Source organism: Temnothorax curvispinosus, unplaced genomic scaffold (assembly GCF_003070985.1).
Source record: "Temnothorax curvispinosus isolate PA1 unplaced genomic scaffold, ASM307098v1 QBEX01015427.1, whole genome shotgun sequence".
Classification (NCBI taxonomy): domain Eukaryota; kingdom Metazoa; phylum Arthropoda; class Insecta; order Hymenoptera; family Formicidae; genus Temnothorax; species Temnothorax curvispinosus.
This window is the reverse complement of record NW_020225207.1, coordinates 3802-29617: the sequence shown is the minus strand read 5'-3', so window position 1 is coordinate 29617 and position 25816 is coordinate 3802. Positions and strand designations below refer to the sequence as shown.

Below are 25816 nucleotides of genomic sequence, written 5' to 3'. Positions count from 1 at the left end.
TAGGATATACAGATGACATTTATTTAATTACTTTATTATTTTACGCTACTGAATACTATACTCGTAGTAGGTATTTCTATAATTATGTCGATAGATCATGCGTGAATCCGTAGAATGCGTGAGGTCTGCCGCGCGAGTTTTACAGCCCGTGTGTGAACGCGTGTGTTATAATGATTACGACGCGTGTGTAAATTAATTACAAGGAGGAGAAGGGGGGCCCGGACGCGAGGGTGGATGGGGAGGGTGGACGCCGCTCCGAATATGCGGGCGCGCGCCCCCGTCGAAGAAGTCGCCCCTCTCGACGAATCGTCGACCACGCGTCGATCAAGCTCCTGCCCGCTCCGGTTTCTCCGGCTGATCCGCGAAGAACTGTGTGTGCGCGCGCGACTCGATTTTATAATACCTAAGTTTCTCTTTCTTCATGCCCTTCGGTCGCGATCGATATCGGATCGGTCCCTCTCGATCGCGAATGTGTAAAACTAATAAACGGGGGCTCGATCACTATCTCGAATTCCGCTTTCAACTCTCTCACTGGCGGCGTCTCGATTCTTCATTCGGTCTCGCGAGAAGACCCGTCACAAAAGAGAAATGCCACGTCTGTACGTCGTGACTTAAATAACTCACTCTCGTTTAAAATAGTGAAAGAGTTAAACGCGCCTTTCCTCGGGGAAAGAAATTCTTTTTTTCTATCTTTCTCTCTTTCTTTTTTACACACTCGCCCGCTCGTGTCGCTGCCGAAATACGTTTTCTTAAATAAGGAATGCAAGAGGGACGAGATAATGATTGAGTCCGAATACATACATTTAAGAACTTAGCAATATACATATACAAGGACGTATGTAACATAAGGCGCAACTCCCATCTAGGGATTGCGGTGATCCGTCAGCATCTCGTCCGACTGGACCAAAGTAACTCGACAATGAAATTATCAATATCCTCCTCCGTCGCGATACATCTCGATTCATCATTATTTAGATCTGTTCTTATTAGCTGCGGCCCTTTTCACGCTTTCTGCACTTAAAACGAAGCAACTATATGTTTACGCTTTGGAAAGAGAAAAAAGGAAGAGGAAAAGCGTAGAAGGCCGCATCCAAAAAGAACAGACTAAACGGATTAAACGCCCAGGGAGAAGATCCGCAGAAAAACTTCTTATGGAACTCGCATATTCTATTCTTTATACAAAATACCTATGTAAGATATCCTGAATTCAACGCTAGAGAGAGAGCGATCGAGATTACCATTTTTTTTCTCTTATCTCCTCCGAAAAAAAGAAATAATGATAATTACCTGTGTGCTAAATTAATCTGTAATTTATCGACGGATTACTGGATGCGATTTGATTTTATGAAGGGGACGATGCTCTTGAAACGAGTCTGTTACAAACGTATATAATTGATGATCGATGATACAGGAGCGAAATTCAACCGGCGTATTTTTTCAATGTTTCAGATATCTGGGTCAATGGGACGTCCTCAAAGCAAAACGAATATGTCGGTTTTAAGTGGAAAACGCATCGTATGTAAAATCTAACAGCAATTTCTTTCATGTACGGCATATGATTCTCACGAGTTGGAATTATTGAAAAACGCCGCGCTCAACTCACTGTCTATTAAAATCGTTAACAACAGAGATCCCCTAACAATCATTCATGACCGGTCACAAAGCACATGGGTCAGGTAATCATTTTCTCAGCATGTGAATATTTTCATTAATTTAGTCATTAGATATGCGTGTTTTTCACAAATCGTAAATACTTGATGACCAAGATTCAGGCAGTCTCTATGCATCAATAGAATAATAGAATAATTTATATTATTGAATAATAATTGTAAAATAATATCTATCATGCAAGGACTGCGCTTAAATAAAATGAAATTGAACTACTCGCGAAAGAATGACAACTCTCTCACGAAGAGCGACAATATATCACAATATGCTTAATAATTAGAAAATAATTATTCAATGACAATATATGTATAATTCAGTCATCTCTTACGATCTGTGAAGATAAAGATTAAACGTGCTAGATTGAAATTTTAATATATATCTTATAAATCACACAATTAGTCACGGTGCATTAATCCTTTTTCAGCAGCGTAAAGGAATTCGTGAAGAAGCGTCTAACTTCCACGAATAGCCAAGTTCGGTTTTTTGTGAAAGAACACGAAATTACATATTAAACGGTGCGATATGATGAAACGTCACCGACCACAACTGATCATCGCGGAACGCAGAATCGCGGAAAAGTAGCAGAAAAAGCAGAATACTTTGTAACCGGCTACAGGTAGATTGAGCACCCTTCCTTCCACCGTAAACCTGTTCGGATCATTCGTGGCGAGATAAACGCATATTTATCGTACGGTGGAAATGAATTTGGTCCTCGATCGTGACGGAATATCAAAGATTTCCCACATTCGGGCGACGCAGCTCTTATCCTCGCGGTCGTAAACATCTTATCGCGCCACTGCTGATAAGTAAGACTTTACGTATTCGTGGTTATATAACAAAGTGTCCTTTTCTTTTTCTTTTTTTTTTATTTTCCTTTTTTCGGTCGGTCAATCCCTCTACGTGGCCCATGTCGCACGTGAACGCCCTCCTTGTTCTTGCGCTCTACGACGATGATCAGTAACCTGGACCACTTTGTACGAGCGACCTCCATCGATGCGAGGGTGACGATGTTAACTCGACGATGTCGAGGGCGCAGTCAGCGGTCACTTGTAGCGGATTGGATAGTTGAGGAGAACCCTCGAATCAGACTTTAATTAACGATAGATTTTTCACAGTTTCATTGGCTATGATCAGACTATGGTCTGACTCTTTCCAAATTACAATCGGATCGAAGCTATAAAGGAAGAGTTAATCATAGTTGAGTTGGGCGACCGATCCTTCATTGCACAAACTTGGCTGTATAACAAAGATCTCAACGGAGATTGTTGCACGGAACGGATGACGACTGCGATCGAGAACATCATTTAGAAAATTCCGCGGGCTTATCCTAGAAACGACCGTGAACCTGATCGTAAAAATTTCAGAAGTTTAATCCTTACGCTAATGTAATACTATCACACACACGCACACTCTCTCTCTTTCTCTCTCTCTCTTTTCGTCATGTATTAAGTAAGATACTGGAACAATGTTCGCGGTCGCAGCCTAAGGGTGGACGTACGCTAAGCGAACGAATAACGGAATACGGTAAATGCGATTTTCAGCTGTTAAAGTTCGAGAAATATTCATCTCGTATAGGAAATGCAGAAAAAAAGAAAGAAACGATAATTAGACGAACATCCGATAACGCGTTCGATTGGCTCGCGAGAGCGGCACGTCGCGGGAGGTTTCAAGTGAGCTTACTCGTTCGCTCAGAATGACGTATCCACTCCATATACCATACCATGATAACAACTATCAATGTTCGATACTGTAACAACATCGCTGTGCGAGAACGTCGGTCGATGTGAGAGTCGCGCGGAAATCGATGCTCTCTTTCTCTCTGTCTGTCTCGGTCACTCCTGTCCTGACATCGTGTGGTCCTCCCTTGCAGCAGCGCGCGACAAAAAGGATGGGTCGCCAATGCGTGCAGGAGGGGTCTCTTGCGCCCTTCCTCACGGAGATCGATCTACGCCGTTCGACGGCTCGGAAAGAAGAGAGGAGAGGAAGATCTTATACATGGTGAGGTGCAGCAAAGGTTTCATCTGAGAAAGGGATAAATGGGAGAGGAAACGTACGAGGCGGGAGAGTGATTTCACGGTGGAGAGACGGGGGGAAAAAGGGGAAAGAGGGAGAAGGATGGAGATAGTTCTCGGACTAAAGGGAGAAAGGAAATCGATTGCGTTTATCTCTTATATTGTTAATTTGGTCTCGGGGTCCAACGACTCGTGAAGAGTTATTGTATGAAATAATCGGGATGGTCTGAGTCCTTCTCAAACCTCTTCGCTTCCTCCTGCATGCTCTCCTTGATCTTCAGGATGGCCGCCGACTCGGTCTGATCCTGCGAATCAACCAACACCAGGCCGGTTACACGTAAACGATCAGGCAAGCCCATCAACCTTGCCCAAGTTTCTTTCCGCGCGCAGCGTCTTTCACCAGCGAGATTCGCGGGACTCTCGGTAATCGCGCGTCGGAATTTCGGTAAAGGGATAAGGAAAGCTCCAGTTTTCGTAACCGTCGAAAATGGTAAAATGTCCAGCTGGATATTTCCCTCTCGTTGTCGCGCGTGTGAGAAACGCGTATGCCAGGAGAATCTGCCCAGTAATTTCTTCCCAGAGAAAACGTACCGTGCGTCCTCGCGACTCGCGGGAGCCACGACGGTCGACGGAACCGAGGAGTCCCGCGAAATAAGATCCGTCTTCACCCCCGTGTGCAAAAACGCTGGCCGGTGAATAAAACGCTTTTAAAAGCGCAACGTGATGGCGGTGCGTCGTGAAGGGGCCGGGCTCGTGAAACGAAAAACTCCGTGGGACAGGACACTTGGGAAGGTGTCGGTCTCGTTGTCGGGAACCGGAAGAAAAGTTGAGGCTTGAGGTATTTGTTTGCTTAAGGGTGCTCTGACCCACAACACATGGACGTTACGTAAGATAGTGAAGCCCGTGTCGAGCCGAACATAATACAGCAAGAATAATAACAATAATAATATTAATAATGATGATGTGATGATGATAATAATAATAATAACAATAATTAAACACAACGAAAAAATTCATTATCGTCGCCTGCCCCCCACGCACGCACACCTCATCGACTACAAACGACAGTATAGTATAGTGAAAAAAAAGGTACTCTAGAGAAACTCGACGTGTCGTCCTTCACACACTTATGTTTTTCCCCCTTTTTTTAGCGGAAGACTCTTCCGCCCTTTCGGAATTTTTGTCTCCGCATTAATTTTTTTTTTCCGTGTCTCGATCTCGCAATCCATCGATACGCTTTGCGCTGACGCATCCATGTGCTACAGGTCAGTACAGGCTAGTACTATATACAGCTATCTGTTCTGCTCTAGTCCGGTTTTACGTATTTCATACGCAACGTGAATACGAGAAGAAACTCGAGAAACGTTAAACGAGAGTGCAACATCGATCATGACAATGTGTTCCACAGCCGCCAGCGATAGTGGGTGCAACGTTCGATTTAGCGGAGATCAGTGTGTCGAAACAACAGCGAGATTCTGTGAGTTGGCACAGAATCAGCGATTTACGTTAAGAGTAGAGACACACTGATCGCGCTAATCGGACGGATGGAACGAACAAAGCGACGAGTGAAACACAAGTGATGTGTGTTGTGTGATTAGCACAAGTGCAAATACACGGAGACGGATAGTTATATATAAATACGATGATAGCCAGCACCCCTCGGATTGAATCGTAAATAAAAAAGAAAAACGCAATAATCTCAGTGTAACAGGATTACATTTATTGTCTCGATCTCGCCTGGCTTATAGGCATATATTAATTATGTTATCATTCAGCGATAGATTCGGCTTACAACGAGGAGTATATCAAGTAAATTGGCATTAAGGGTACCAAACCGCGCCCCCGTCCGTTCGCGAGTCTCTAAATTTATTATTTCGTCGATGAACGAAGCACAACGTCGCCGGAGGTCGACGTTGCTCCCGTTCGAAAAAAAAAAAAAAACTGACTGTCGTGGAAATCAGCGTCGCAACAACGACAATTTCGTCATATACGAGTTTGCGTTCGAGCTTCGTACCCTCAATGCGCCGCTTAGCCGAGCTTTTTCTTCACTCATTGACTCGTGTTGTACGTCCTCGCATTAAAAAGAAAAGATTATGCGATTCCACAAGCGCGCGTGTACTTTCTTTTCTCCGTTTGACGTATGGGCTTAACGGCAAGACGGCAAGAATATCCGGGATATCGGCAATCTGTGCGCTCTGCGAAGGCTATCCTGCAATATCTCTCGTGACAGGCGGGCAAACAATTCCGATTAGTTCAAGTGACAAGCTTTAATTACAAGATTAAACCCGCCACCATGTCGTTCGCGCGACTATTCGCGGTCGCAACTTTATCAAATAATTAATTAATAAATTCATGAATTTTATCCTCGCGATGTTTATCAGCTCATTTATCACCTGTGCTGTGTATTCACGCACATTTTGCGACAATATATGTATAAATGGTGTAAAGTAAAACACCGTGTTTTCATAAACGATCAGTCTGTTAATTCACGATCCCAAACCGAAATGAGAAGCGTTAAAAGAACGCCCAAGAACGTTCGCAGCAAGGCTTTTTTGTAAAAAAAAAACGAGCTTTCACAACGGGACAATAAATAAATAAATAAAACTTGCAGCGTCTTGCCGTTTGGTCCCAGAGCATGCACTTGCGCATACGCACATTCACTCCTCTTTTCTCTCTCTCTCTCTCCCTCTCACCCGCATTCTCTCCGTGTATTTTTTTTACTTTCTCTTTTTTTTACATAAAATTCCATCGATGTCTCGGCACTATAAGTTAATTTAAACATAACTAATAGCAGCACAGTATAGTCCAGTACTGACCTATAATCAATGCGGACGGATGGATTCCGGGAAATCTCTCGCTTTTCACCCTCATCGCATTTTATCTTCCGTTTCTCTATCTATACTCGCTCTCTAAGGTTCAGTACTCGCATGTCTACGTATCTTATATTCATACAAAAATATTAACGTTTGCATATATATATATTTATACATATATATTATATGTATGTACAATTATACATATATATAATATATATCTCTCTTATATACCTCTCGGTCTCTTTCAAGTACTTCGTTTAAGCTACCTGCAGTAAAACCATTCGCCTCGCAATACCGCGTAAGCTGTCGAACTACTTCGCTGAGAGATCCGCCTCTACCGTTGTACAATATGTCAATCGGCTACCGGTGAAAGCTACGATCGATTTACATGAATCAGCATCGTTGCTCGAGTCGCACCAAAGCGCAACAATTAAAAGTATGTAGACAAAGAGTTTTGCCTTTAAAAGAGATTCCACCTTTCGTCCTACGACGGTGACGCTAAAAATTGAGCAAGTGAGCGAGCTTTACATACTTTGCACGAGAAACGACGGCGAAACTAAGCACTAGCGGGTCACGAGACGCGCGTTGACTGATTCCGCACGGATTTAAATAGGAACGACTCTAATTAATTTAACTCATTTATATTACCGCACGGTCGATATGCGCGGACTTCACGAGAGAGCGATTAGAAGCACAACGCGACTTCGCGGTAGATTAATCTAATCATCCCGAGAATTTGAACATTCCGATTTAGAATGCGAACTAGCTATCGGAGTCTTCTACAGAGTAACGCGCGAGCTTCCCTCAATCAAAATCATTGTTAATCCGTTGATCGTCTTTTACGCGTTCGTGTCGACTTTGCTCCGCGAGCAAGAAATGGTAATCGCGTGTATCTCGTAACTGAGACGTACGTACAATATATCAATTTCCATTCGCAAATGTTAATGACAGCTTCAAAAACAGAACGCCTGCTCCGAGTATCAGGAACAGACTGTGAGCAAATAGTTGGAAGGATCCGGTCCGAGCTTGTACGAGCTTAGACTGTTCACCTTATTAGAGTCTCGGGATCGTTATTGCAAGATGTGTGAAAGTTGAAACTGCTAAAGATTCACGTGGATGTAAAGAGACCGCGTGGAATATCCCCTATCGGAGAAATCCTCACCTACCGTAAAATCGTTTACAGTTTATATCGCTAACTGTATAATGCAATAAAGAACAGATAAAACATTAGTACAACTTAGAATGGTGTGTTCAAACGAGAATAAAAAAAGAGAACAAAGGTGTAAAAATTGATTAATAAGTATGCGATCAGTAATCACAGTAGCGGATAGTTATATACGTATATCCTATCGTATGTATGTGTACGAGTGTGTATATGTACTTTCGTGTATTATGTAACAATCTTCACGTGATTTTTCAGGCACCTTTACTTACGACCTATGTATAATTGTCAAATAAATATAAATAATAGAAAATAATCTGACAAATCTTAAGTAAATATTAACTAGCTTCCGTAGTAAGTTATAGGCATAATCCCAGGGACTGAAGAGCGAAATAATTTTTCTAGCAAATGTTTCGGTACCGTGTATACACTCATTATAAAATCGCAATGATAAATATCTTTAATTATATCATTCTACGTCAAACGCGGTATATAACCAAAACAGCGAAGAATCTTTATGTTATAGAAGAAAAAAGTATCAGTTAAATATTTATGTATTAGCAGTATTCTTTAAACATATAATATAATAATAGTAATAATACCGTTATAATATCAAAAAGCTATGTATAACGATATTATTTATACTAACTGATTTTTATTTTGGTTATTATATATTATATGTTTTATTTAATATATATTTTAATTATATATTTCAATTATAAAACCTAAATATACCGACATAAATAGCCGCTACTTTTTATACCGTTTTCAATCCCTGGTATAATCATAACGTAAAAAAAAGAATTAAAAAAATCAATATATCTAGTCTTGCAACCTTTTGAGTATTTAGAGAAAGCATACATATCGTATTCCTATACACGGCGAGGCGCACGTGTAAGAATAATCGTTGTTCAAGTATCTGCGCCATTTAGTGATAGCATTTCAATTAATGAGCGCTTAAGTGCTAATCCTAATCGAGCAGGAGCAATCGATAACGGCCGCACGTTACGCTGCGTTTAACACGAGTATCATTACTTTTCTTTTCTTTTTCACTCTGACTTGCTACGAGCTCGAACCACTGGCGAAACTACAAGTGCCGGACTATAGCGAAACTAGCCGGAACGCACCATGAAACACGTGAATACGCAGCGAATCCGCGTACGATGCTTTTCCGCATTACATGTATATAACCAGAACACCACGTGCGGAGTCTACGGCATCTACGAACTCGGGGCTGGCTCCAAGGCGACTTGATTTTTTAAAAAAACTGTCGAGAATACAGAGAAGGTGCACGTACGTGATTACTGATAACTCTCTTCGCAAGGCTCGCAAGGAACGTCCGCGACGCCGTCGTTTCCAGATTACGACAAAACTTTACGGATTATGCAAGATAACTGAAGATTAAAGATACATATTTCTTTGTTACTCATAAAAGTTTCCGTTTAGAAGACGAAATCACACGTGCGTACAATAAAAACAATGTTTAAAAATAATGTTTTAATTAGAGCGTCAATTTGAGTTGGAATGGTAATATAAATTACGTATATAAAATTTAATATATGTAAACTCTACCGTTATTTAATAATTAAAAAAAAACAATAAGTTTACATAAGTAAGTTTAAATAAGTTTAAATAAGTTTACAAATATTATTTTAGATATAGACATCGAGAGAGCTGATTCTTCATAAGTACAAATTTTCTTTTACACAAATTTTGTCGACCATTTTCAATTATCGGACAAATCGCCAAAGTTTCAACAAAATCGAAGACGAAAGCGTCGTGACTGTTCCTTGTCATATCCTATTGATAATCTCATATAACAACATATAAGATTAGCATGTAAAATCGTGTACGCGATTGAATCAAAAGTTCGATTACTTGTCGCACGAAAGTAATTTGATATTTCATCTTATAAAACACGCAGAAAGAAGATGAGACAATTATATAAATAAGTATAAATTACTTTTTATAAAATCAATATAAATAATAAAACACAATTCTGAATAAAGTTCTGAATAATGTATAATTTGATTAAACGTAATATTATATTAATCGGAGAGAGAGAGGGAGAGAGAAGTATATTTTATATAATTATATTAATCTCGTTTGCAATTCGATGATTATCCAAATTTATATACAAAATAAGACATATGTTACAATTATTAACATGTGATATCAAGTCTCGTTATCTTTCTGCCCGCTTCATAACTGCATCGTTAGACGTATTGTTAGTGTGATAGTAGTTAGACGCAATTTCAGCGAATATGGTTATGACAAATATTAGATGCGACCAAATGACGCTGATTAAATTTACCAAAATACCATGTGACGCGTTAAACAGAACACCTTCTGAGAAATTTATAGGGATAAATGATACTCTGTAAGAAAGCATTAACAAGCCTGTTGGAGCGAGGCTGAGGATAAATCCCTTGAACGAGACTGAACCCATATTACTTTAGCAAATACGTGAATATCCGCCGTACTGATAGAAGCGCTTGTGGCTGTTAATTGAGATGATTAGAAGGGCAATAAGTTGTAACATGGATCCGTATGCCATAAAAATGATAATATAAAGAGATAATTTAAATTTTTGAAAATTTGATCATTAATATACAAAGGCGATGAATAAGAGAGGTGATTTAGGTAAAACGATGACATACAAATCCACAACAACACGTCGAGTGACCATTAGAAAAAGTTGTTGTACAACTTGTGCATACTTACATTCTCTCCAGGAGCTCCGAATCCACCCAGATTATAATCACCCATTCCGCTGCCGCTATCTTCCCGTGGTGTTCCAGGGCCACCGTTCGCTGGACTGTTTTTCATTCCGTCGAGACCATCACCGTTTAGAACCGGACCCATTGTATTAGGACCCATGGGTCCCATTGGACCGCCTTCAGGTCCACCGCTCATTGGAAAGTCCTAAAATGTGTTTATAACATCATCTCGTTTGAACATAATATACGTAAGTGCTTTAAACATTAATCACTTGCGATCATAAAACAACTTAGTCAAAAGCTATAGCTTATTAAAAGAGAATAATTGAACGTAACGGAAAATATAATAAATAGTTGCATTATTATTTAATCACTTACACCCGGCATATTTCCCCCAGGTACAGGCTTCATCATGGTATACATATTTTCTCCTCCGCTATTGCTGCTATCCTGTGGGCTAGGCATAATAGGTGTACCAGGTCCTGGCGGACCCGTTGATCCAGGCGGCCCTCCGTAGTTGCCCGGCGATGACGACGAATAATTCATTGGCTGTATCACAAAGAAATGTTAGATACTTGTATTCGTATTATATTAAAATAGGATTATTAGAAGTGTATATTAAGAGATAAAGGTTGCATATTTATCCATACCGTAGATGTGTTGGGTTGCCACTGTTGTCTACCACCTGGAGCGGCCATACTCATTGGTGGCATTCCAGGACCTCCTGGTCCACCTGGACCCAAAGTACTATTGGGCGGTGGACCTCTCATGCCTGGACCGTAACTTCCAGGACCCATCGGTCCCATCCCTGGTCCTCGCGGCGGATTCATCCTCGGGTTCATTGGGTTCATTCCTGGTGGACCTATGATAGAAAATAAAGTTTGGTAAATTCGATCGTTAAATACAGGACTGTTAACGTTTGTTCTAGTTCTATGTTAATGCTAATTGCTAATTACGATTTTGTGGACTAAACAATAAAAATCGTGGATTTGTAAACACTAAGATAAAGTAACTTGTGTATAAGACCGCGCTCTATGTGCGATATAACATTAAGTGCGAGCTCAAAGTGCCGAAAATTGAGAGTCATGCTTTGCAAAAGTCGAGTTCGAGGTGAAGCCGGTGGATGACATGCCGGTCAAGCAACTGTCACCACACAAATTAACATAGTAAAAAGCTCATGCTAAAGATAGAAACAACATGATACTAAATAGCGAACAATTATTACTTAAATTATACATTCAAATATAAAAAAAAATAAAAATAATTTCCGTCAACTGTGGTTATTAAAAATTCTCAAAAGATCTAATTCCATTAAAAGCGACTTCTTGCTTTATGCGATGGCATATTGTGTGTAACACCCATAGATCATAATTAAATATCATTTTTTGTAACATGACACAACGTAACATGATATTGACAATTAATGTTCTAAAAATATATTTGTTAAACACAAACATGATCAGCCTATCTTTTCCATCTGCATGTAGCATGTCTCATAATGCGCAAAAACTTTTAAATTAATATTAAATGTAAGCTTGTTATAATATAATAACAGATATAAATATTTTTTTATTAATTTAAAAATACCCATCTTTTTTCCAAAAAATATCGCAAGAATGATGCATTTACATATACAATTAATGTACACATGTATGTGAATATTTTTAACTCCAAGGTAATATTTTGCACACATACATTAGCAGAAATATTTCTTAAATATGGAACAAAGTATTATAGAGTTATTGTATATTGTGCCAAACGAATTTCTTGTAAACTATGTAAGAGTATTATTTGTTATACACATAACTAAATATACACGTCTAATATACTCAATTGCGATTGTCATGCTGGATGCTAGTTCGGATGAGCAAATTATTTTACAAAAGAGCAAAGCCGGTGCAATTATCTTTATGAAAAATGGAAATAAAAAAAATTAAAGGCAAGGAGGAGAAAAAAAAATAAAAGTTAGGCTTGACTAAGTCATGTGAGTGTGATTTGGGTTGCTTCCTACCTTGCCACCCTACAAATTCTCCAGCTTCGCCTGAGGAACACAAGAGCACACATTAGTACGGCAGGTAGGTAAGGTCGGGTTCATGGTGGTAAAGCCTAGTTATTTTGCAGTGGTATAGCAGAAATAAAGTGATTTTTGAATTTATAACTACCGCAACTTATAAGAATTTATTGAAAGTTATTCTTGAACACTGGGACAAATCATGTTGACAGCTATGTGTTTAATTAAATCATATAAATGTATCGAGAGTCAAGCCATTTTATCTATTACATAAAGATCTGTAATATTTTCATACTAAAATATTAATTAACTCATAATACTTTAAGAACACAATATCTTTAACTGCATTTTTCAAATCTAATCTGTGAGGTAATAGAATATCCTGAAAAATACATATGTAACGACATAAATTATTTATAAAGAAAAATAAAAAAAGCATATCAAATAAAATATTTGATAAAAAGAACCATTAAAATACATACTTACATACTAAGTACACAAGACTGAATATCTAGCAGTAACAATCGAACGCAAACTACACCACTGCTTGTAACTAGACAATTCAAAAACCAATCCACTCCACATCACAGCAATCCAATCCAATTTAAAATATTACTTATTCGTTTATTGCTGTGTGGTTTTTGGTACGCATGCGTCTATGCCATTCTTCTCTCGCAACTCTCGTCAATGCCAGAAAAAAAGTAATATAATACTGGCATATAAATGATCTCTTACCTTGCCTGGTAGGATCCATACTATTTGGCATCATTGGTTGTCCTGGTGGCTGTGGAAAAAATAATGTAAATTTATAATAACATCTACAACTCGTATATATTTAAATATATATAAATATTTAAGAATTAAAATCATGAATAAATATAAATATGTGGCAACGTTACATATTATCTTATTTATTTATTTAAACAAGATATTTTCGATGTTAATAAAAATCTATCCAAGCGCTAATCGTAATAAATGAAAATGAATTAAATTTTCATACTTACTCCGTTAAAGTCATTTCCCATTTGTGGCATACGTACTCCAGGTCGTGGTCCTGCTGGATATCTGGGGCCCATAAACTGTAACAGAAAGCAAACGTTCATCAAATTGATCATATAATGAAATGTATTAATCTCAAGTCATAATTTGAAAGTATAATTAAGTATCAATAAAGTGTCAATCATGATTACTATACACAGAATTGACTAGATATAGTATAAATATCAGGCAGCCACAATAAGCAATCCGTGAGATGATAGGCCATAAAATATGCATTTCAAGTTCATCGCAGCACATTAGTTGGTTATATCATTACACAACGTTCCTAAGCGCAAACTGCAGATAAGATTCATTTATCGTATAATATAAATATAAACTATCGCAGAACTTTTTTTGATAAATCCTGTACTAGTGTAAAGACAAAGTCATGAGGGACATCTGTATAAAGACAAAATCACAAAGGACATCACGAAGAAAAACAATTATAGCAACTGTAACGATATGATTATGAATTTCGGTTATACCATGATGTGGTGCGATGACACAGCGGAACAAGTGATTCTTCATGAGTGAGAGTGTATGTGTTGAATGAGGCTTACCTGAGTGGACATCATCTGCGAGTGTGGGGGCGGGGGTGGCTGGGGGTGCTGGGGGGATGGCTGTGATGAGGGGTGTGTGGGCGGAGATGGTCGCATTGTCGAGTTGTTCTGCAACAAGCAACGCAAACGACAGACATGTAGCAACACTGCGATCCAGGCAACAGCTAGACTAGAAGGCTTCGGGGATGATTGTGTTAATACTATGATCGGTCTCAGCATCTTAAGTTAAGTCCGGAAGAAAGTTGTAATTAGAAAAAATCGTTCTAATGACGGTTCAGTGTCCTGTCATTGCACACTTTCTTTTCATAATTACAACCTATATGCAAAATCGCTTTTAACATTAAACTGTGAAACGAGACATACAAGAGTATGAAAAGATGCTAATTAATTATAAAATGTACAGCGTTATAGAACGTAAAACGACTTCGTTGGAAAGATATGATGACTCCTAAGCATTACAGGATACCTATGTATGTAGAGAGATCTAGAAACAAACTGAATCGCTTATATATTGTGTAGCATATTATCTTTGTCTAATCTAGTAGGGGACGACTACTTTGACAAGCAATAGATGCATGATTTTTTTTTCATTTTCTTGTTTCCACATGTATGTTATATTTTTACATTATTTTTATCTTTTTTATAAATGTAATAAATAGTTGACTCAAACGTTATCAATTGTATGAGATATATTTATATCGTTATAAAAAAAAAAAAAACAAATAAAATATTAATCAAATACTAACAAAAAAGATCAAAAATTTTTATCTTCTATGTAATTGCAACTTCAACAAATGTACGACCATTAAATCATAAAATTATAGAATTATATATATATATATATATATTTACACACATATCTTATATTCAAAAATTATTTTAATTTTTTCATAAATTGTATAATTAATCATATAATACATAATTAATATCCATGAAATTAACGTTTGTTAAATAATGTAAAGAAGTTGTAGATTTGTGAAAAAAAACTAGACTACATTCTAAGCAGGCTTCCATGTTAGTTGTCCCATACATTCTAGAGAGTATAACTTTGGCTGGCTATGTAATCAAGGAAAATGTTAAAATTTGTATATTGCAAACAAATGTTTGCATAAGATGAATAAAACAATAATGTCTGTACCTGTAATATTTTACATATACTACTGTGGCATGACCAGCACAAAGCAATATACTCGTCATTATATGCTTACTGTACCACAATATTGTGCTCTAAATGTATTCTAACATCTATATAATCCTGTTCTTCATAGAGTTTCTAGATTTGCTTTATGCGCCAAGAAGATGAAACAGTGAAAATGATACAAGAACGCACATACAAGTATTAGATAGAGAGCAGAGAGAAAGTAAGTACATATATACAGTATAGACAAGCATGACATAAGAACGTCTTTTGAATGTACACTTGTTTCAAAACAAGTTGATCACGACTACGGCTAGTGTGTGGGTGTATATTCATCAATTATATATAGGGATATATAAATATGCTTAATTAAATAACTATGCATCTCTCATGTAAAAATGTCTTACATATAACTCGTTTTTTGAACAAAAAAAAAAGAAAGATCGGTTCTATCACTTATTTATATATCTTATTTAAAAACTATTTCTATGACAATTGTATATTTAAATAATAATCTAAGTTAAATATTAACAAATTATTTGTTTAGATATTATCTATTTTCTCTTGATCTAGTAAATAAATTGAAATTATTATCTTTTAAGCTATCATTAAATTTGGTTACGATTTTTATTTTGAAACAGCTTATTATGCTTTGAATCAAGTGTAAAATTTAAACAAGGACTATGCATAACAATGATAACAGGTACACGACTATGTGTGTGTGAAACACACACACATATACACATATATCTAATGTGTAAGAATACACGCATTAGATTAATATAAGAAATTATCTTAAGATTTGTTCGAAACGTTAATATCTTCTTTCTAAAATAATTTTTGTTACAAAACCTACTTGAAACTATCTCGTAAAAGATATCTCGTAATCACTATAACAAGTGCATTAATAGAAATTCAATAAATCTTTTAATTAATTAAAATCATCAAAATACATTTTAACAAGATGTAATAAGCGAAATGCAATTAAAATGCAATTTTGTGACGACCGATTTAATAAAATAATTTTTCACTTTACGTATTCTGTAAGTAAAGATCAAAACAAATGATGATAAAAGATTGTTGTTATCAAATAAAAACTCACTGGGAAGAAAGCAGGAGGCATGGGACCACCAGGCATTCCATCGTTTGGTGGCATTTGACCAATTGGAGATGGAGCTGGTCCAGCATTCTGTAAATATTTTGTAATTTTATTTAGTTTGTAAGCTTCTTTGCGAAAAAGGATGTCTTGCGAGAGAAAGGTTAAAAAAGTAGATCAAATTACATTGATTCTTAATCATTATTAACATATGTATTAAACAAATATGTATTAAAATAAAAAGTTCAACTATGTATGTTTATAATAATGCATATTAATAGTTTGACATAAATTTTTCAACTTACGTGTGCAATGCCATTGACGTTGTAAGCACTATTCACGAATCCCTGATAACAGAAAAAATACCATAAATAATATGCAAACGCTTGTGCACCTATTTAATTTAATATAACTGTCGCTTTGATATTGAGTGGTCGATAATTTTATGCAAGTTACAAAAGAGTATTGCAATTATTAATATAATTACATAGTCGTGAAACGCTTTGGCCTCACTGCTGTGTTCACAAGAATCTCTCCTCTCAGGCGCAGCGCAGTACAAATCCCAAAAGACACTGAAAAGAAATTTCATAATAATTATTTCACACTGAAACATCCCTGCGATATTTTCTTTAAAGGTAACGTAGGTATACTTACCACCACCAAGAATGCAAAAACCCAGGTGGCTCTCCCAGTGTGATATTCTTCTCCCATCGAATCTGGACAACCAGAGCAAACCACATTGTAGTTAACAATATTTCGCAATATAGATGTAAAAATGATGTAAAAAATTTACAAAGATGAGGAAAATTATTGTACCTCCGACAGGAACGTTTGTGCTGCTTTTTGTGCTCCTACATGTAACAAGTACTCATACACGTAAAGCGCCAATCTGGAAAAATCATTAGCCATTAGCCATTCGAAATTGAGGAGGCAAACTTTGAGCGGTAGAACAAGAACGAACTTCAAGATAGCGACGGGGAACGTGAAAAGACGGGCAGGTTACGCAAACGCGAGGGATCGGTATCCGTCTTTCTCTCTTTTTTTTTAGAAAGCCCGTACTTAACTCGAAGCCGCCTCGACAATGGCGTTTCCTCACGAATCCGTCGCGTTGTTAACGCCGACTTTCCCCGCGGCTGGGTGCATCTCGCGGAGGAAAGAGCCGGCCTGGCCGGGCGATACAAACATGGCGCGCGGGAATCGGAAACCGCGAATCGGAGCGGAGCGTGGAAGCGCGGCTCCTCGCTGACTGACAGCGCGCGCGGATCAATCGCCTCTCGCGAGAAAGCAGGTTACGCGCGAGTCCCGGCTGGACAATCTTTCCCCGGCCGGGTCGATCTCGTTTTTCTTTTCTTCCATCCTCGTTTTTCCGCAGCGCCGGGCTCTCCCGTCCGCGTCTCGGAGTGGATCGCTCGATCGATTGATTGAATCACAATTTCCGATCCGCGTCGCAATTTGAACCACGACCTGAAGAGAGTTGAGGTATCGAACGGATTGGAGTTAATTACGTTATGATAATCAGTCGCGTCGGAGAATTATGACCGGCTAATTCCAGTTAACGACCGCCCCCGACACCATTTCGTAACCAAAACGTAAAGTTTGCTGCTCGTTCAAGTTTCGCTTGCCGCGCCTGACGCGAGACGGTCGTACATCCCCGACGTTTGAAGGAAGAAGATAATACGAGCGCGAAAAAGAAAGTTTAAAAACTCGAACGCGACAGCTCAAGAATCAAGATATCGCCCAATTATTGTAATGCCACGGACGACGAAAGAGATCGATGCGCCGGCAACTTCGCGCGGTTGACCGGGACATTTTTTAATCGAAGCGAGTGGCATCGATCGCGGTTTGCTAATTGATTACAACTTAACTTTCTAATCCAGCGCGATTTAATTCCCTGTCAATCTTAATATCGAAGGCGCTCGTTTCGCGCCATTTGAAAATCCCGGCGTTCGATCGGGAATCGAAAAAGCGCGCGTCCAGGGATTCGCGGGTCCCTCGCCAATTTTTCACCTCGCGCGAATTTTCTCCACGCGATGACGCGTGTCGACGATCGAGCCTTTCGCACGTCAAGTCTCGAATCGATCTCGCGGAGGGGGGAAGGGGGGAAAGGAGGGGGCGCGGTGGCGGCCGGAGGAGGAAAGGGAACATCGTCACGTACGTTCGAAACGAGAAACGTACAAAGAGGTGAGCGAGAGAGGGAAGACAAACGAATGGCTCATCGGTCCGATCGGCCGTCGGTAGGTAATAAACTGGATTAACCCGACGAACCGGGTTCTCCGGTCGCGATATACGCGCGATGCGATACGGCTCGGAGCAAAAAGAACCGGCGACGGCGAAGGGGGTGGTGGGAGAGCGTTGAGGGGGAGAGGGAGGGGGAGAGCCCGCGCGGACGGAGCGAGCGGGGGCCGGGGACTGGGGGCTGGGAGCTGGGGGCGCGCGGGGCGCGGGAGGTGGAGTCAGGAGGATGCCCGAGAAAAATGGAGTTATATACCGAGCGATCAATGGCCGGTTGGAATTTTCACGACGGAACGCCAATCATTTTTATTTTTCCCCACCTCCCTCTCTCGCGCGCTCTCTCTCTCTCTCTTTCTTTCCGTCTTGCTGGCGATGCGATACGTACTTTTCTCTCGCCTGAGAGTCCGACGGCACCGACGCCCCTTTTCCCTTGGCGTACATGGTCGCCGTGGTGGCCGGTCAATGCTTCAAGCGTAAACACAAGTGCGCCGCCGTTCCTTCGTGCGCCGCTGGACGGCCGAAGCGATGAAAAGAACGGGAGATCGGGGACTCTCTCTCTCTCTCGCTCGCACGCACGCACGCACGCTCAGGCTACGCGCGTTCCCCGCGCGCGTATGTACGTGTGCCGCCGCGGCCGCGGGCGGCCGCGTCTGTCTCGCTCGTTCGGGAGCGAAAACGGCGAACGGTAATCGCTCGGCCGTGCTTACGTGCTTACGTCGACGACGCGCGACGTCACGTCAAACGAAACGCGACCCGAGGAAAAGGTGCACGCTCGTACACACAACACACACGCACACACACTCCGGCGCACTCGTTGGCGCTCGCGCGCGCCGCTCTTTCGGTCTACGTCTGTCTCTCTCTGTCTCTCTCACTATCCTCGTCTCTGTTTCACTCGCTACACGCAGAAAGGAGTCGCGGGAGGTGTTTCTGTTCCTCTCTCTCTCTCTTCCTCGCTGCCTCTCCGTCTCACTCGCGCACTGACAAGAAGAAGGTCTTCTCCGTCCCGCTTTCGTCGCGTCACGTCACGAACACGTCGCGTCACAACTGGAGCGAGGTGCCTGCTGCTGCGCGGTACTGGAGCGACACGGTGCGACGCATCACGACGTCGCCGTCGTAATTGTCAGCGATTCAGGTGCGTCGTTGGGGGCGCCTCGTCGCCGTCGCCACCACTGTCGTTATCACCGCCGCCGCCGCCGCCGTCGTCGTCGAAGTTCTCATCGTTCCTCCGCACCTCCACGCAACCTCGCCGTCTTTTCGGTATATCGTGATCCGCGTTTACCGTTCGCGCGCGTCCTATTGTCTTCGATCACTCGTCGCCGACGTCGGCCGTCGCCGTCGTCCGTTCACTTCTCACCGTCGCTCACTTCACTCCGTATACGCTCACTCGGCTGCCGTCGCCCCGACTCGCCACTGCGTACCGCGCATCGCCCCCGGGATCGTATCGAGGACGAGGACCTCCGGTCGTCGTTGTCTTCGTCTTCGTCGTCGTTGCCGCCGCCGGACGCGGCTCTCGTCCTCGGCGAAACTCGCTTTGTCGCGCGCGCTCAGATCGCAGGCGTCTCGCAACACGGGAACGGTGTATCACTGCGGCCGCACGATGTACATAACGCATACGTGCTCCGTGCGCGCGCACGTACCATACACATGCGCGCGGAGATACGTAAACTTCACACACACACGCCGAGTATACGCACGGCACGCACACGTACGCGTCACCCGTAACGCGCGCGCTTGACAGAGAGACGGGCACAGGGCACAGCGCGGGGGAGAGATAGAACGACACGGTCGTCAGGCGCGAGGGCCGCGAGGGACGGAGCGAGAAGAGTGGGAGAGCGGGCTGAACTTACTGTCGTGTAAACACGAGCAAGTTCGGAAGTGTGACTCGTAGATTTCGCACGCGCTGCACGACTACACGCAGATGAGTCGGCGGTGTGTAGTCCCCCATCCCCGCCCCGCTCTGCTCCCCCCCCCCCCACCTCCCTATCTATTCCTCGTTACGCTCTGTCTCGCTCGCTCGCGCCTCCCTTCACGCCGTTCCTCTCTCGCTCCACCTCTCGCTACCGCGCTACTCTCTCGCTGATATCGTCGTGTCGTCCTCGTTCCTCGCACCGGCGGAGAACGGTGCGCGCGCATCGCCGTTTGTTATGCCAGTGCTGTACGAGTGGCTCGAGAAATGACGGGGGCGAGCGAAACCGCGCCTTCCTCCGGATTACACACGATTTTCTCTGTATCGTCGATACGAACAAATGTTCCGCATATGGATCGTAACTCGAAAGAGTTACGATTGAGTTGTTTATTCAAAATTGCCTTGACGGTTTGTTTTTTCTTTTACACGAGTAATCTTCTCGACGCGGGTGATCGTGCGAGCTCCGAGCTGTCGTTGCTACCGCGTTCTCACAGAGATATTCATCGAAAATAAATCATTTACGCGCGGAGAATCGAATCCGCGGAAATCGATGCCGCAACTTTGGAATATCGAAGAGAAAATACAAATGTGTCTATATTGACGCCCGTTTAAGCTTGTACATACTACTTACAATTAGAATTGAACTCCACGAAATATTGATTGCTTTACTTTCCACCGCAGTTAAAGTTTGAGAAATCTTTATAGTTTATTCTAAAGGATATTTTTTGTCCAAGATTTATTTGACGGCATTCTTCGTGCAGAGAAAGTTTTCTAAAATATATAAATGGCGTTCTATACATTTCTTTCTATACCTTTGTCTACGCAGAGCGAACCCAGAATCGTCGATACCTACGGCGGTATTCATAGTCGGATCTTATATCTAAGATCGTCTTAAGTCTGGTCAAAAGCAACCTTAAGACTCCGTCCAGCCAATCAAATGACCGTATTAGCAACTTAAGACATTACTTAAGACGGTCTTAAAATAAGATCCGACTGTGAATACCGCCCCCAAACTGTAATTAAAAGAACAGTGGTCAACTGAACTTTCACTGGATTTCGAATTCTGAGTCATATTTACTGCAAAAAAAATGACGGCAAAATTACCTGATATTATTATAAATAAATCAGTGGGAAATATCATGTGTGTATGTATGTAGCGCTAGAGATGAATATGTTGATTTTGTTAGCCCATGTGACAGCTTTTATTATTCCGTTTTACGCCACGGAATATAATTATAATATTTTACAATATTTCTGAATCAATTAGTAAGTTAAAATACTTTATCTCCTGCCGGGATTGCATTATTGGTCTCGTGTGTTATTAACGGTAACAAATTAGCATGCAGGGTAAGGCGTGTTATCTCGTCCAGCGGAGCCGCCGAGCGGATTGACGGAGCGGACGAGCGGACGTTTTCCGCGCGCCAAGATATTTCTCGTGAAAGAATCTTTGCGAGTCGTCGTCGTCAATGAAACGCTGTATGAGCGTTACATACCGCTGCGCAGCTTCTCGTATGGAATATCTCGTTGTTGTTGAAAAAAAAAAACGCGCTGCGCGATATTGGGATAGGTCGATACTTCGAATTTGCGATAAAGGCGCAGGCGTAAAACAAGCGAGAAATTCTATAGTGCGACGACACGCCGACGGTACATTGTCGAATAAAGGACGAGGCTGTCCCAAAAAGGACCTCGCGGAACGACGGGCGGTGAGGAGGGTGGAAAAGGGCGCAAAACTCCAGCTCCGGCGCCCGCGCGCGGTACGGCACTGGCCTGCGACTCCGCGTCCGATTGGACCGCGACCGACGCACACACACATACACGCGGGGCCGTAACACATCGCGGAGTACTATCGGCGTGCGTATGTCGACAGTCCCTGGAAGCGGTAGAGGAGGTCGCAGGGGGGAGAAAGGGGAAGGCACGGACAGGGGGGCGAGGTGCGAGGCGCTCGATCGCGCCCGAACGTCGGCGGACATGTCCGACGCGAAATAGTCGACAATTGACGCGATAGAGAGTTTGGCGAGAAGGTAGCAGCAAAGGGTGAGGGGCAGGGAGGGGGCGGGAGGAGGCACGCTGTTCTCTCGGGTGAACCGCTTCCCCTTTTTCAATTTTATCATGCGATCGACGTCGCAACTTGGACGTCGCTACGCAAAATTTAACGAAATCTTCTATAATTCTGTTACGCGCTTTCTGTCTCTCTCTCTCTCTTTTTCTCTCTCTGTCTTTCTCTTTCCTTGTCCTCGCCCGTTCGAGCGACGCTACGGAGATAATCGCGCGAGGCGGCGTTAACCAATGGGGACTGTAGAGAATTAATCGCGAGGTGCCGAGAGGCTCTCGAAACTCGAAAACCAAAGAGAAACAATATATTAGATACAATAATTGCGGAAAATCCGTTGTAGCTTGTTTATCATGCGTTACGTATATAAATGTTAGATCTGACAAAATGTATAAATTTCTCGATGTTTAGACTCGTGCACCAATGGACGGCCCGGGCACGGTTACATGGGAGGAATTCCTCGAGAATGCAGAGAAGTTTCTTGTTGTTTCAGCCAAGATATCGGATGGATGGGAGCTTCGTGGGGACAAGGTACACAGTTTATACCGCCGAGTCGCTCACTCGCGCGAATTACACGCTAACCGACGTATAAAATATGTAGATTGAATCATTTCATTAACATTGTTGATGAAACTCACGATTATGCGATCCATTCGCGTGCCGCTTATTTGTAAACCTACAAAAATATAAAATCTTGTAAAAAAATTTAATAAACTGAGCAGTCTTTTAAAATGTGTTGCACGTTAAGTTGTAAAATTTACAAATTCTACGTTTGAATGCTCGAAATGTAGTATATTATTTACGAGCTTCTTGGACGGGGTGGTCAAGAGTTGGCCACTTAAACACGAGCCAGAGATTGAGGGATACATTTATACATTTATCGCATACCGCGTGATATTTGGCGTCTTTTTCGTCTTCTCTCGTCCGTCTAACAAGTTATGTGCACGCTAGGATATTCCCGGAGAAGCTTATCTAGTTAGGAGAGCCAAGTGCTTCGTACCGAACGACTCGGCTACGAAAAAGGACGGATCGACCGGTGACGACGACGATGCCGAGGAGTTCCACGTGAAATTTCGAGAAGACCCGCACGAAGCCACCTCCACGAGCGAAACGCCTTTCATCATCGAGCATCACATTCTGTGGTCTGTTAGCTACAGCGTCCCGGTGCTCTTCTTCAATGGATGGAAATCAGGTACCTAGTTCAGGAGCGTCGGCTGCTTGCAAGTTGAGTGTATATTTGAAAAAGATCTCTGTCCACGCGCCGCAGGACTCGTAGAAAAAAAAGAGACTTTTGAAAGAATAAAGTACACCGAAAGCTGTTTTCGAGAAGGGCGCGGCATGGGGTGCCTTTCCAAAATTTCGAAAGTTAGATAGGGCGATATAGGGGGATAGAGACAGAGCCTGAAATTTGCGGTTGTCGGCACCGTGCATTCGTGCCATATCCCTGCCTCGCGTGCATCGTTTTATTGATTATAAACGCAAACGTGTCCGACTATTTCAATATTCGCGCAGATATGCGGACGGTATTAATTAATCCCGATAACGCATTTCGGCGGGGCGGAAACGCGTCATGTCGTTTGGAATAATTAACGCTCATTATCTTTCACGTATTCATCAGCGAGGGAAGGATCACGGCAATTGTCGTGAGAGATCTGACGGGCGTTTTTTCATTTTGTCTCTTTTTTTTTTAGATTTCCCCGGTATTAACCCAGTGAGCGTAAATGAGGCTCAAACGGTTCACGGTTCCAAATTAAATTACACGGAATTATCGCAGGCGATTCATCCTATCGTCGGCACGCCATTCCTACAATTACATCCGTGTCTATCGCAGGGGTTGCTGCAGACCATGTCGAAGAGGTGAGAAGCGGTAATTAAGTAATAAGAGAACTAAGAAAAGAAATAAAGGCTACTTTAAGAAAAGCTAATCGGAGGAACTTTACCTTCTGAATAACTCTCCTGTTTATCGTGGACTTGATGAATGTTGCAGCAAGAATAAGCTCGTTAGTTGGCTGAGCTGCGTGGCATCCGCGGCCCTAAATCTCAAAATACATCCGGAATATTTCAAACTGACTCACTGAAGCCTAAGACGTTTCGAGCATTCTAAGGGACAACGAACATCCAAGATCCTGTAAATATATATGTGCGAATATTATCCTTTGTGTTTACTGAAAGAAAGAGAAAACAAGCCATATTTTACGTTCGTGACCCTAGAATTATCGTTCAAGTGATCAGCGACTGGTCATTCGAAGTCGCTTCCTGTATATGGGTATCTAAGCATAGCCGGAGAGATCACCTCGGTATGCGAGAAGAGCCCGGGTCTCATCTCCGTTCGGGCATACGCGAATAATTCCAGTCACGGATATTCGATGGCGACGGCGATTCGAGTGGAATCCGTCCGCGGGCGTCGACAGCGGCATAGCGGATCTAGCATTGACCCACGGCGGACCGAGTAAATTGCTCGCAATTGGGCGACGTTTCGCATCCGCGCGCGAGGGGAAAGCGGGAGGGTAAAAGAGGTTGGAGCGTGGAAAAGAGAGCACGCAATTAATGCAACCGCGTGCGCGCGCGCGCGCGCGCGGCAATTAGTCCGCAACAAGGACGCATTTGCGTGCGGCCGGCCCCGGGAATATTCGTTCTCGACGAACGCGCAGTTTTCATATACGCGCGCGCGCAAAAGTACGTACAGTCGGCTGCGTTAACGATATCCGGGATGCGAGGCGATTAACACGCTTCTCGCTAATTTTTCTTTCGCTCTTCGCGAACGAGAGACGGCAATCGATCTGATTTAATCGCGGTTAATCACGTAAAGGAAGTACGATTCTGAAGTATCGTAAGGAAAAATAATGTAAGGGGAGAGAAAGAGAGAGAACGAGGATATATTGTCGGGCACCGTTAACGCAGCCGATTGTAAGCAACGCTCCTCGCGTCTCGCGCGACTCGCGCTCGCATCCGCGCGTTCGCGTCGCACGCGCGTCAGCGATTCTCAACCGAGCCACCGTCAGCCACCGCCGCCGCCGCGGCGGACGCTTGGCGATTAATAATCCCGTTAGCCCCGTCCTCCCCCATCGCCGAACACGGCCCGTGCGTGTGACGAGCGTCCGTATCACGAAACACGTGCCGTTCTAAATTACAATAGCAAATGTACGATGTTATTCATGTCCGACCTCCATTCGGAATATTCGGATAGTTCTCGCGCAAAAAGACAAAAAAAAAATGTCGAGGTTATTCTGTATTCACAGCGGCGGAAGTGGGAGAGGAGGGAGGGCTGGAAGCCCACGTTTCGGCGCTAAATGGGGCAATAACTAAATGGTTCGATACTCTCGTCGAGAGGATAATCGAAGTACCCAGCTTTTGTACGCGGATCGCGAATCGAGGAACGCATCAATTTCTCATTTGTCGAACTTAAA

General features: G+C 42.3%; 2 protein-coding genes across 9 annotated transcripts; one reads left to right on the top strand and one right to left on the bottom strand.

The window, feature by feature from the left end:
* On the bottom strand, nucleotides 1-19740 carry LOC112465687 (single-stranded DNA-binding protein 3-like). 4 transcript variants are annotated; one of them, XM_025033360.1, is made up of 14 exons: nucleotides 18839-18894; nucleotides 17038-17110; nucleotides 16876-16937; nucleotides 16709-16793; nucleotides 16527-16568; nucleotides 16228-16314; nucleotides 13988-14095; nucleotides 13394-13468; nucleotides 13125-13173; nucleotides 12390-12419; nucleotides 11029-11240; nucleotides 10757-10927; nucleotides 10383-10583; nucleotides 1-3985 (listed from the first exon to the last, which is right to left on the bottom strand). In XM_025033360.1, exons 1-14 carry the CDS (start codon nucleotides 18892-18894, stop codon nucleotides 3881-3883), a joined length of 1356 nt encoding a protein of 451 aa, XP_024889128.1. In that variant the 3' UTR covers nucleotides 1-3880. The 4 variants fall into 4 exon arrangements, with proteins under 4 accessions (XP_024889128.1, XP_024889132.1, XP_024889129.1 ...); XM_025033363.1 differs by lacking the exon at nucleotides 1-3985 and adding an exon at nucleotides 8327-8925 and having other exon boundaries at nucleotides 18839-19740; XM_025033364.1 differs by lacking the exon at nucleotides 13988-14095 and having other exon boundaries at nucleotides 18839-19740.
* Nucleotides 18432-25610, top strand: LOC112465688 (ubiquitin-like-conjugating enzyme ATG10). 5 transcript variants are annotated; one of them, XM_025033367.1, is made up of 5 exons: nucleotides 18432-18455; nucleotides 22821-22940; nucleotides 23361-23601; nucleotides 24101-24266; nucleotides 24397-25610. In XM_025033367.1, exons 2-5 carry the CDS (start codon nucleotides 22833-22835, stop codon nucleotides 24485-24487), a joined length of 606 nt encoding a protein of 201 aa, XP_024889135.1. In that variant the 5' UTR covers nucleotides 18432-18455; nucleotides 22821-22832; the 3' UTR covers nucleotides 24488-25610. The 5 variants fall into 5 exon arrangements, 3 of the variants coding, with proteins under 3 accessions (XP_024889135.1, XP_024889133.1, XP_024889134.1); XM_025033365.1 differs by lacking the exon at nucleotides 18432-18455 and adding an exon at nucleotides 19740-20382; XM_025033366.1 differs by lacking the exon at nucleotides 18432-18455 and adding an exon at nucleotides 22375-22393.
* Nucleotides 25611-25816: the final 206 nt, after the last annotated feature.

Bases quoted from the DNA above. Each gene is read 5' to 3' on its own strand.
- LOC112465687 (XM_025033360.1), bottom strand. From the start codon at position 18,894: ATGTACGCCAAGGGAAAAGGGGCGTCGGTGCCGTCGGACTCTCAGGCG. The intron at 16,794-16,875 runs GTAAGTATACCT...ATTTCTTTTCAG, and splicing joins TTTTTGCATTCTTGGTGGTG to TGTCTTTTGGGATTTGTACT. The intron at 10,584-10,756 runs GTAAGTGATTAA...AACACATTTTAG, and splicing joins CTGGGGGAAATATGCCGGGT to GACTTTCCAATGAGCGGTGG.
- LOC112465688 (XM_025033367.1), top strand. From the start codon at position 22,833: ATGGACGGCCCGGGCACGGTTACATGGGAGGAATTCCTCGAGAATGCA. The intron at 23,602-24,100 runs GTACCTAGTTCA...TTTTTTTTTTAG, and splicing joins CTTCAATGGATGGAAATCAG to ATTTCCCCGGTATTAACCCA. The intron at 24,267-24,396 runs GTGAGAAGCGGT...TGAATGTTGCAG, and splicing joins CTGCAGACCATGTCGAAGAG to CAAGAATAAGCTCGTTAGTT.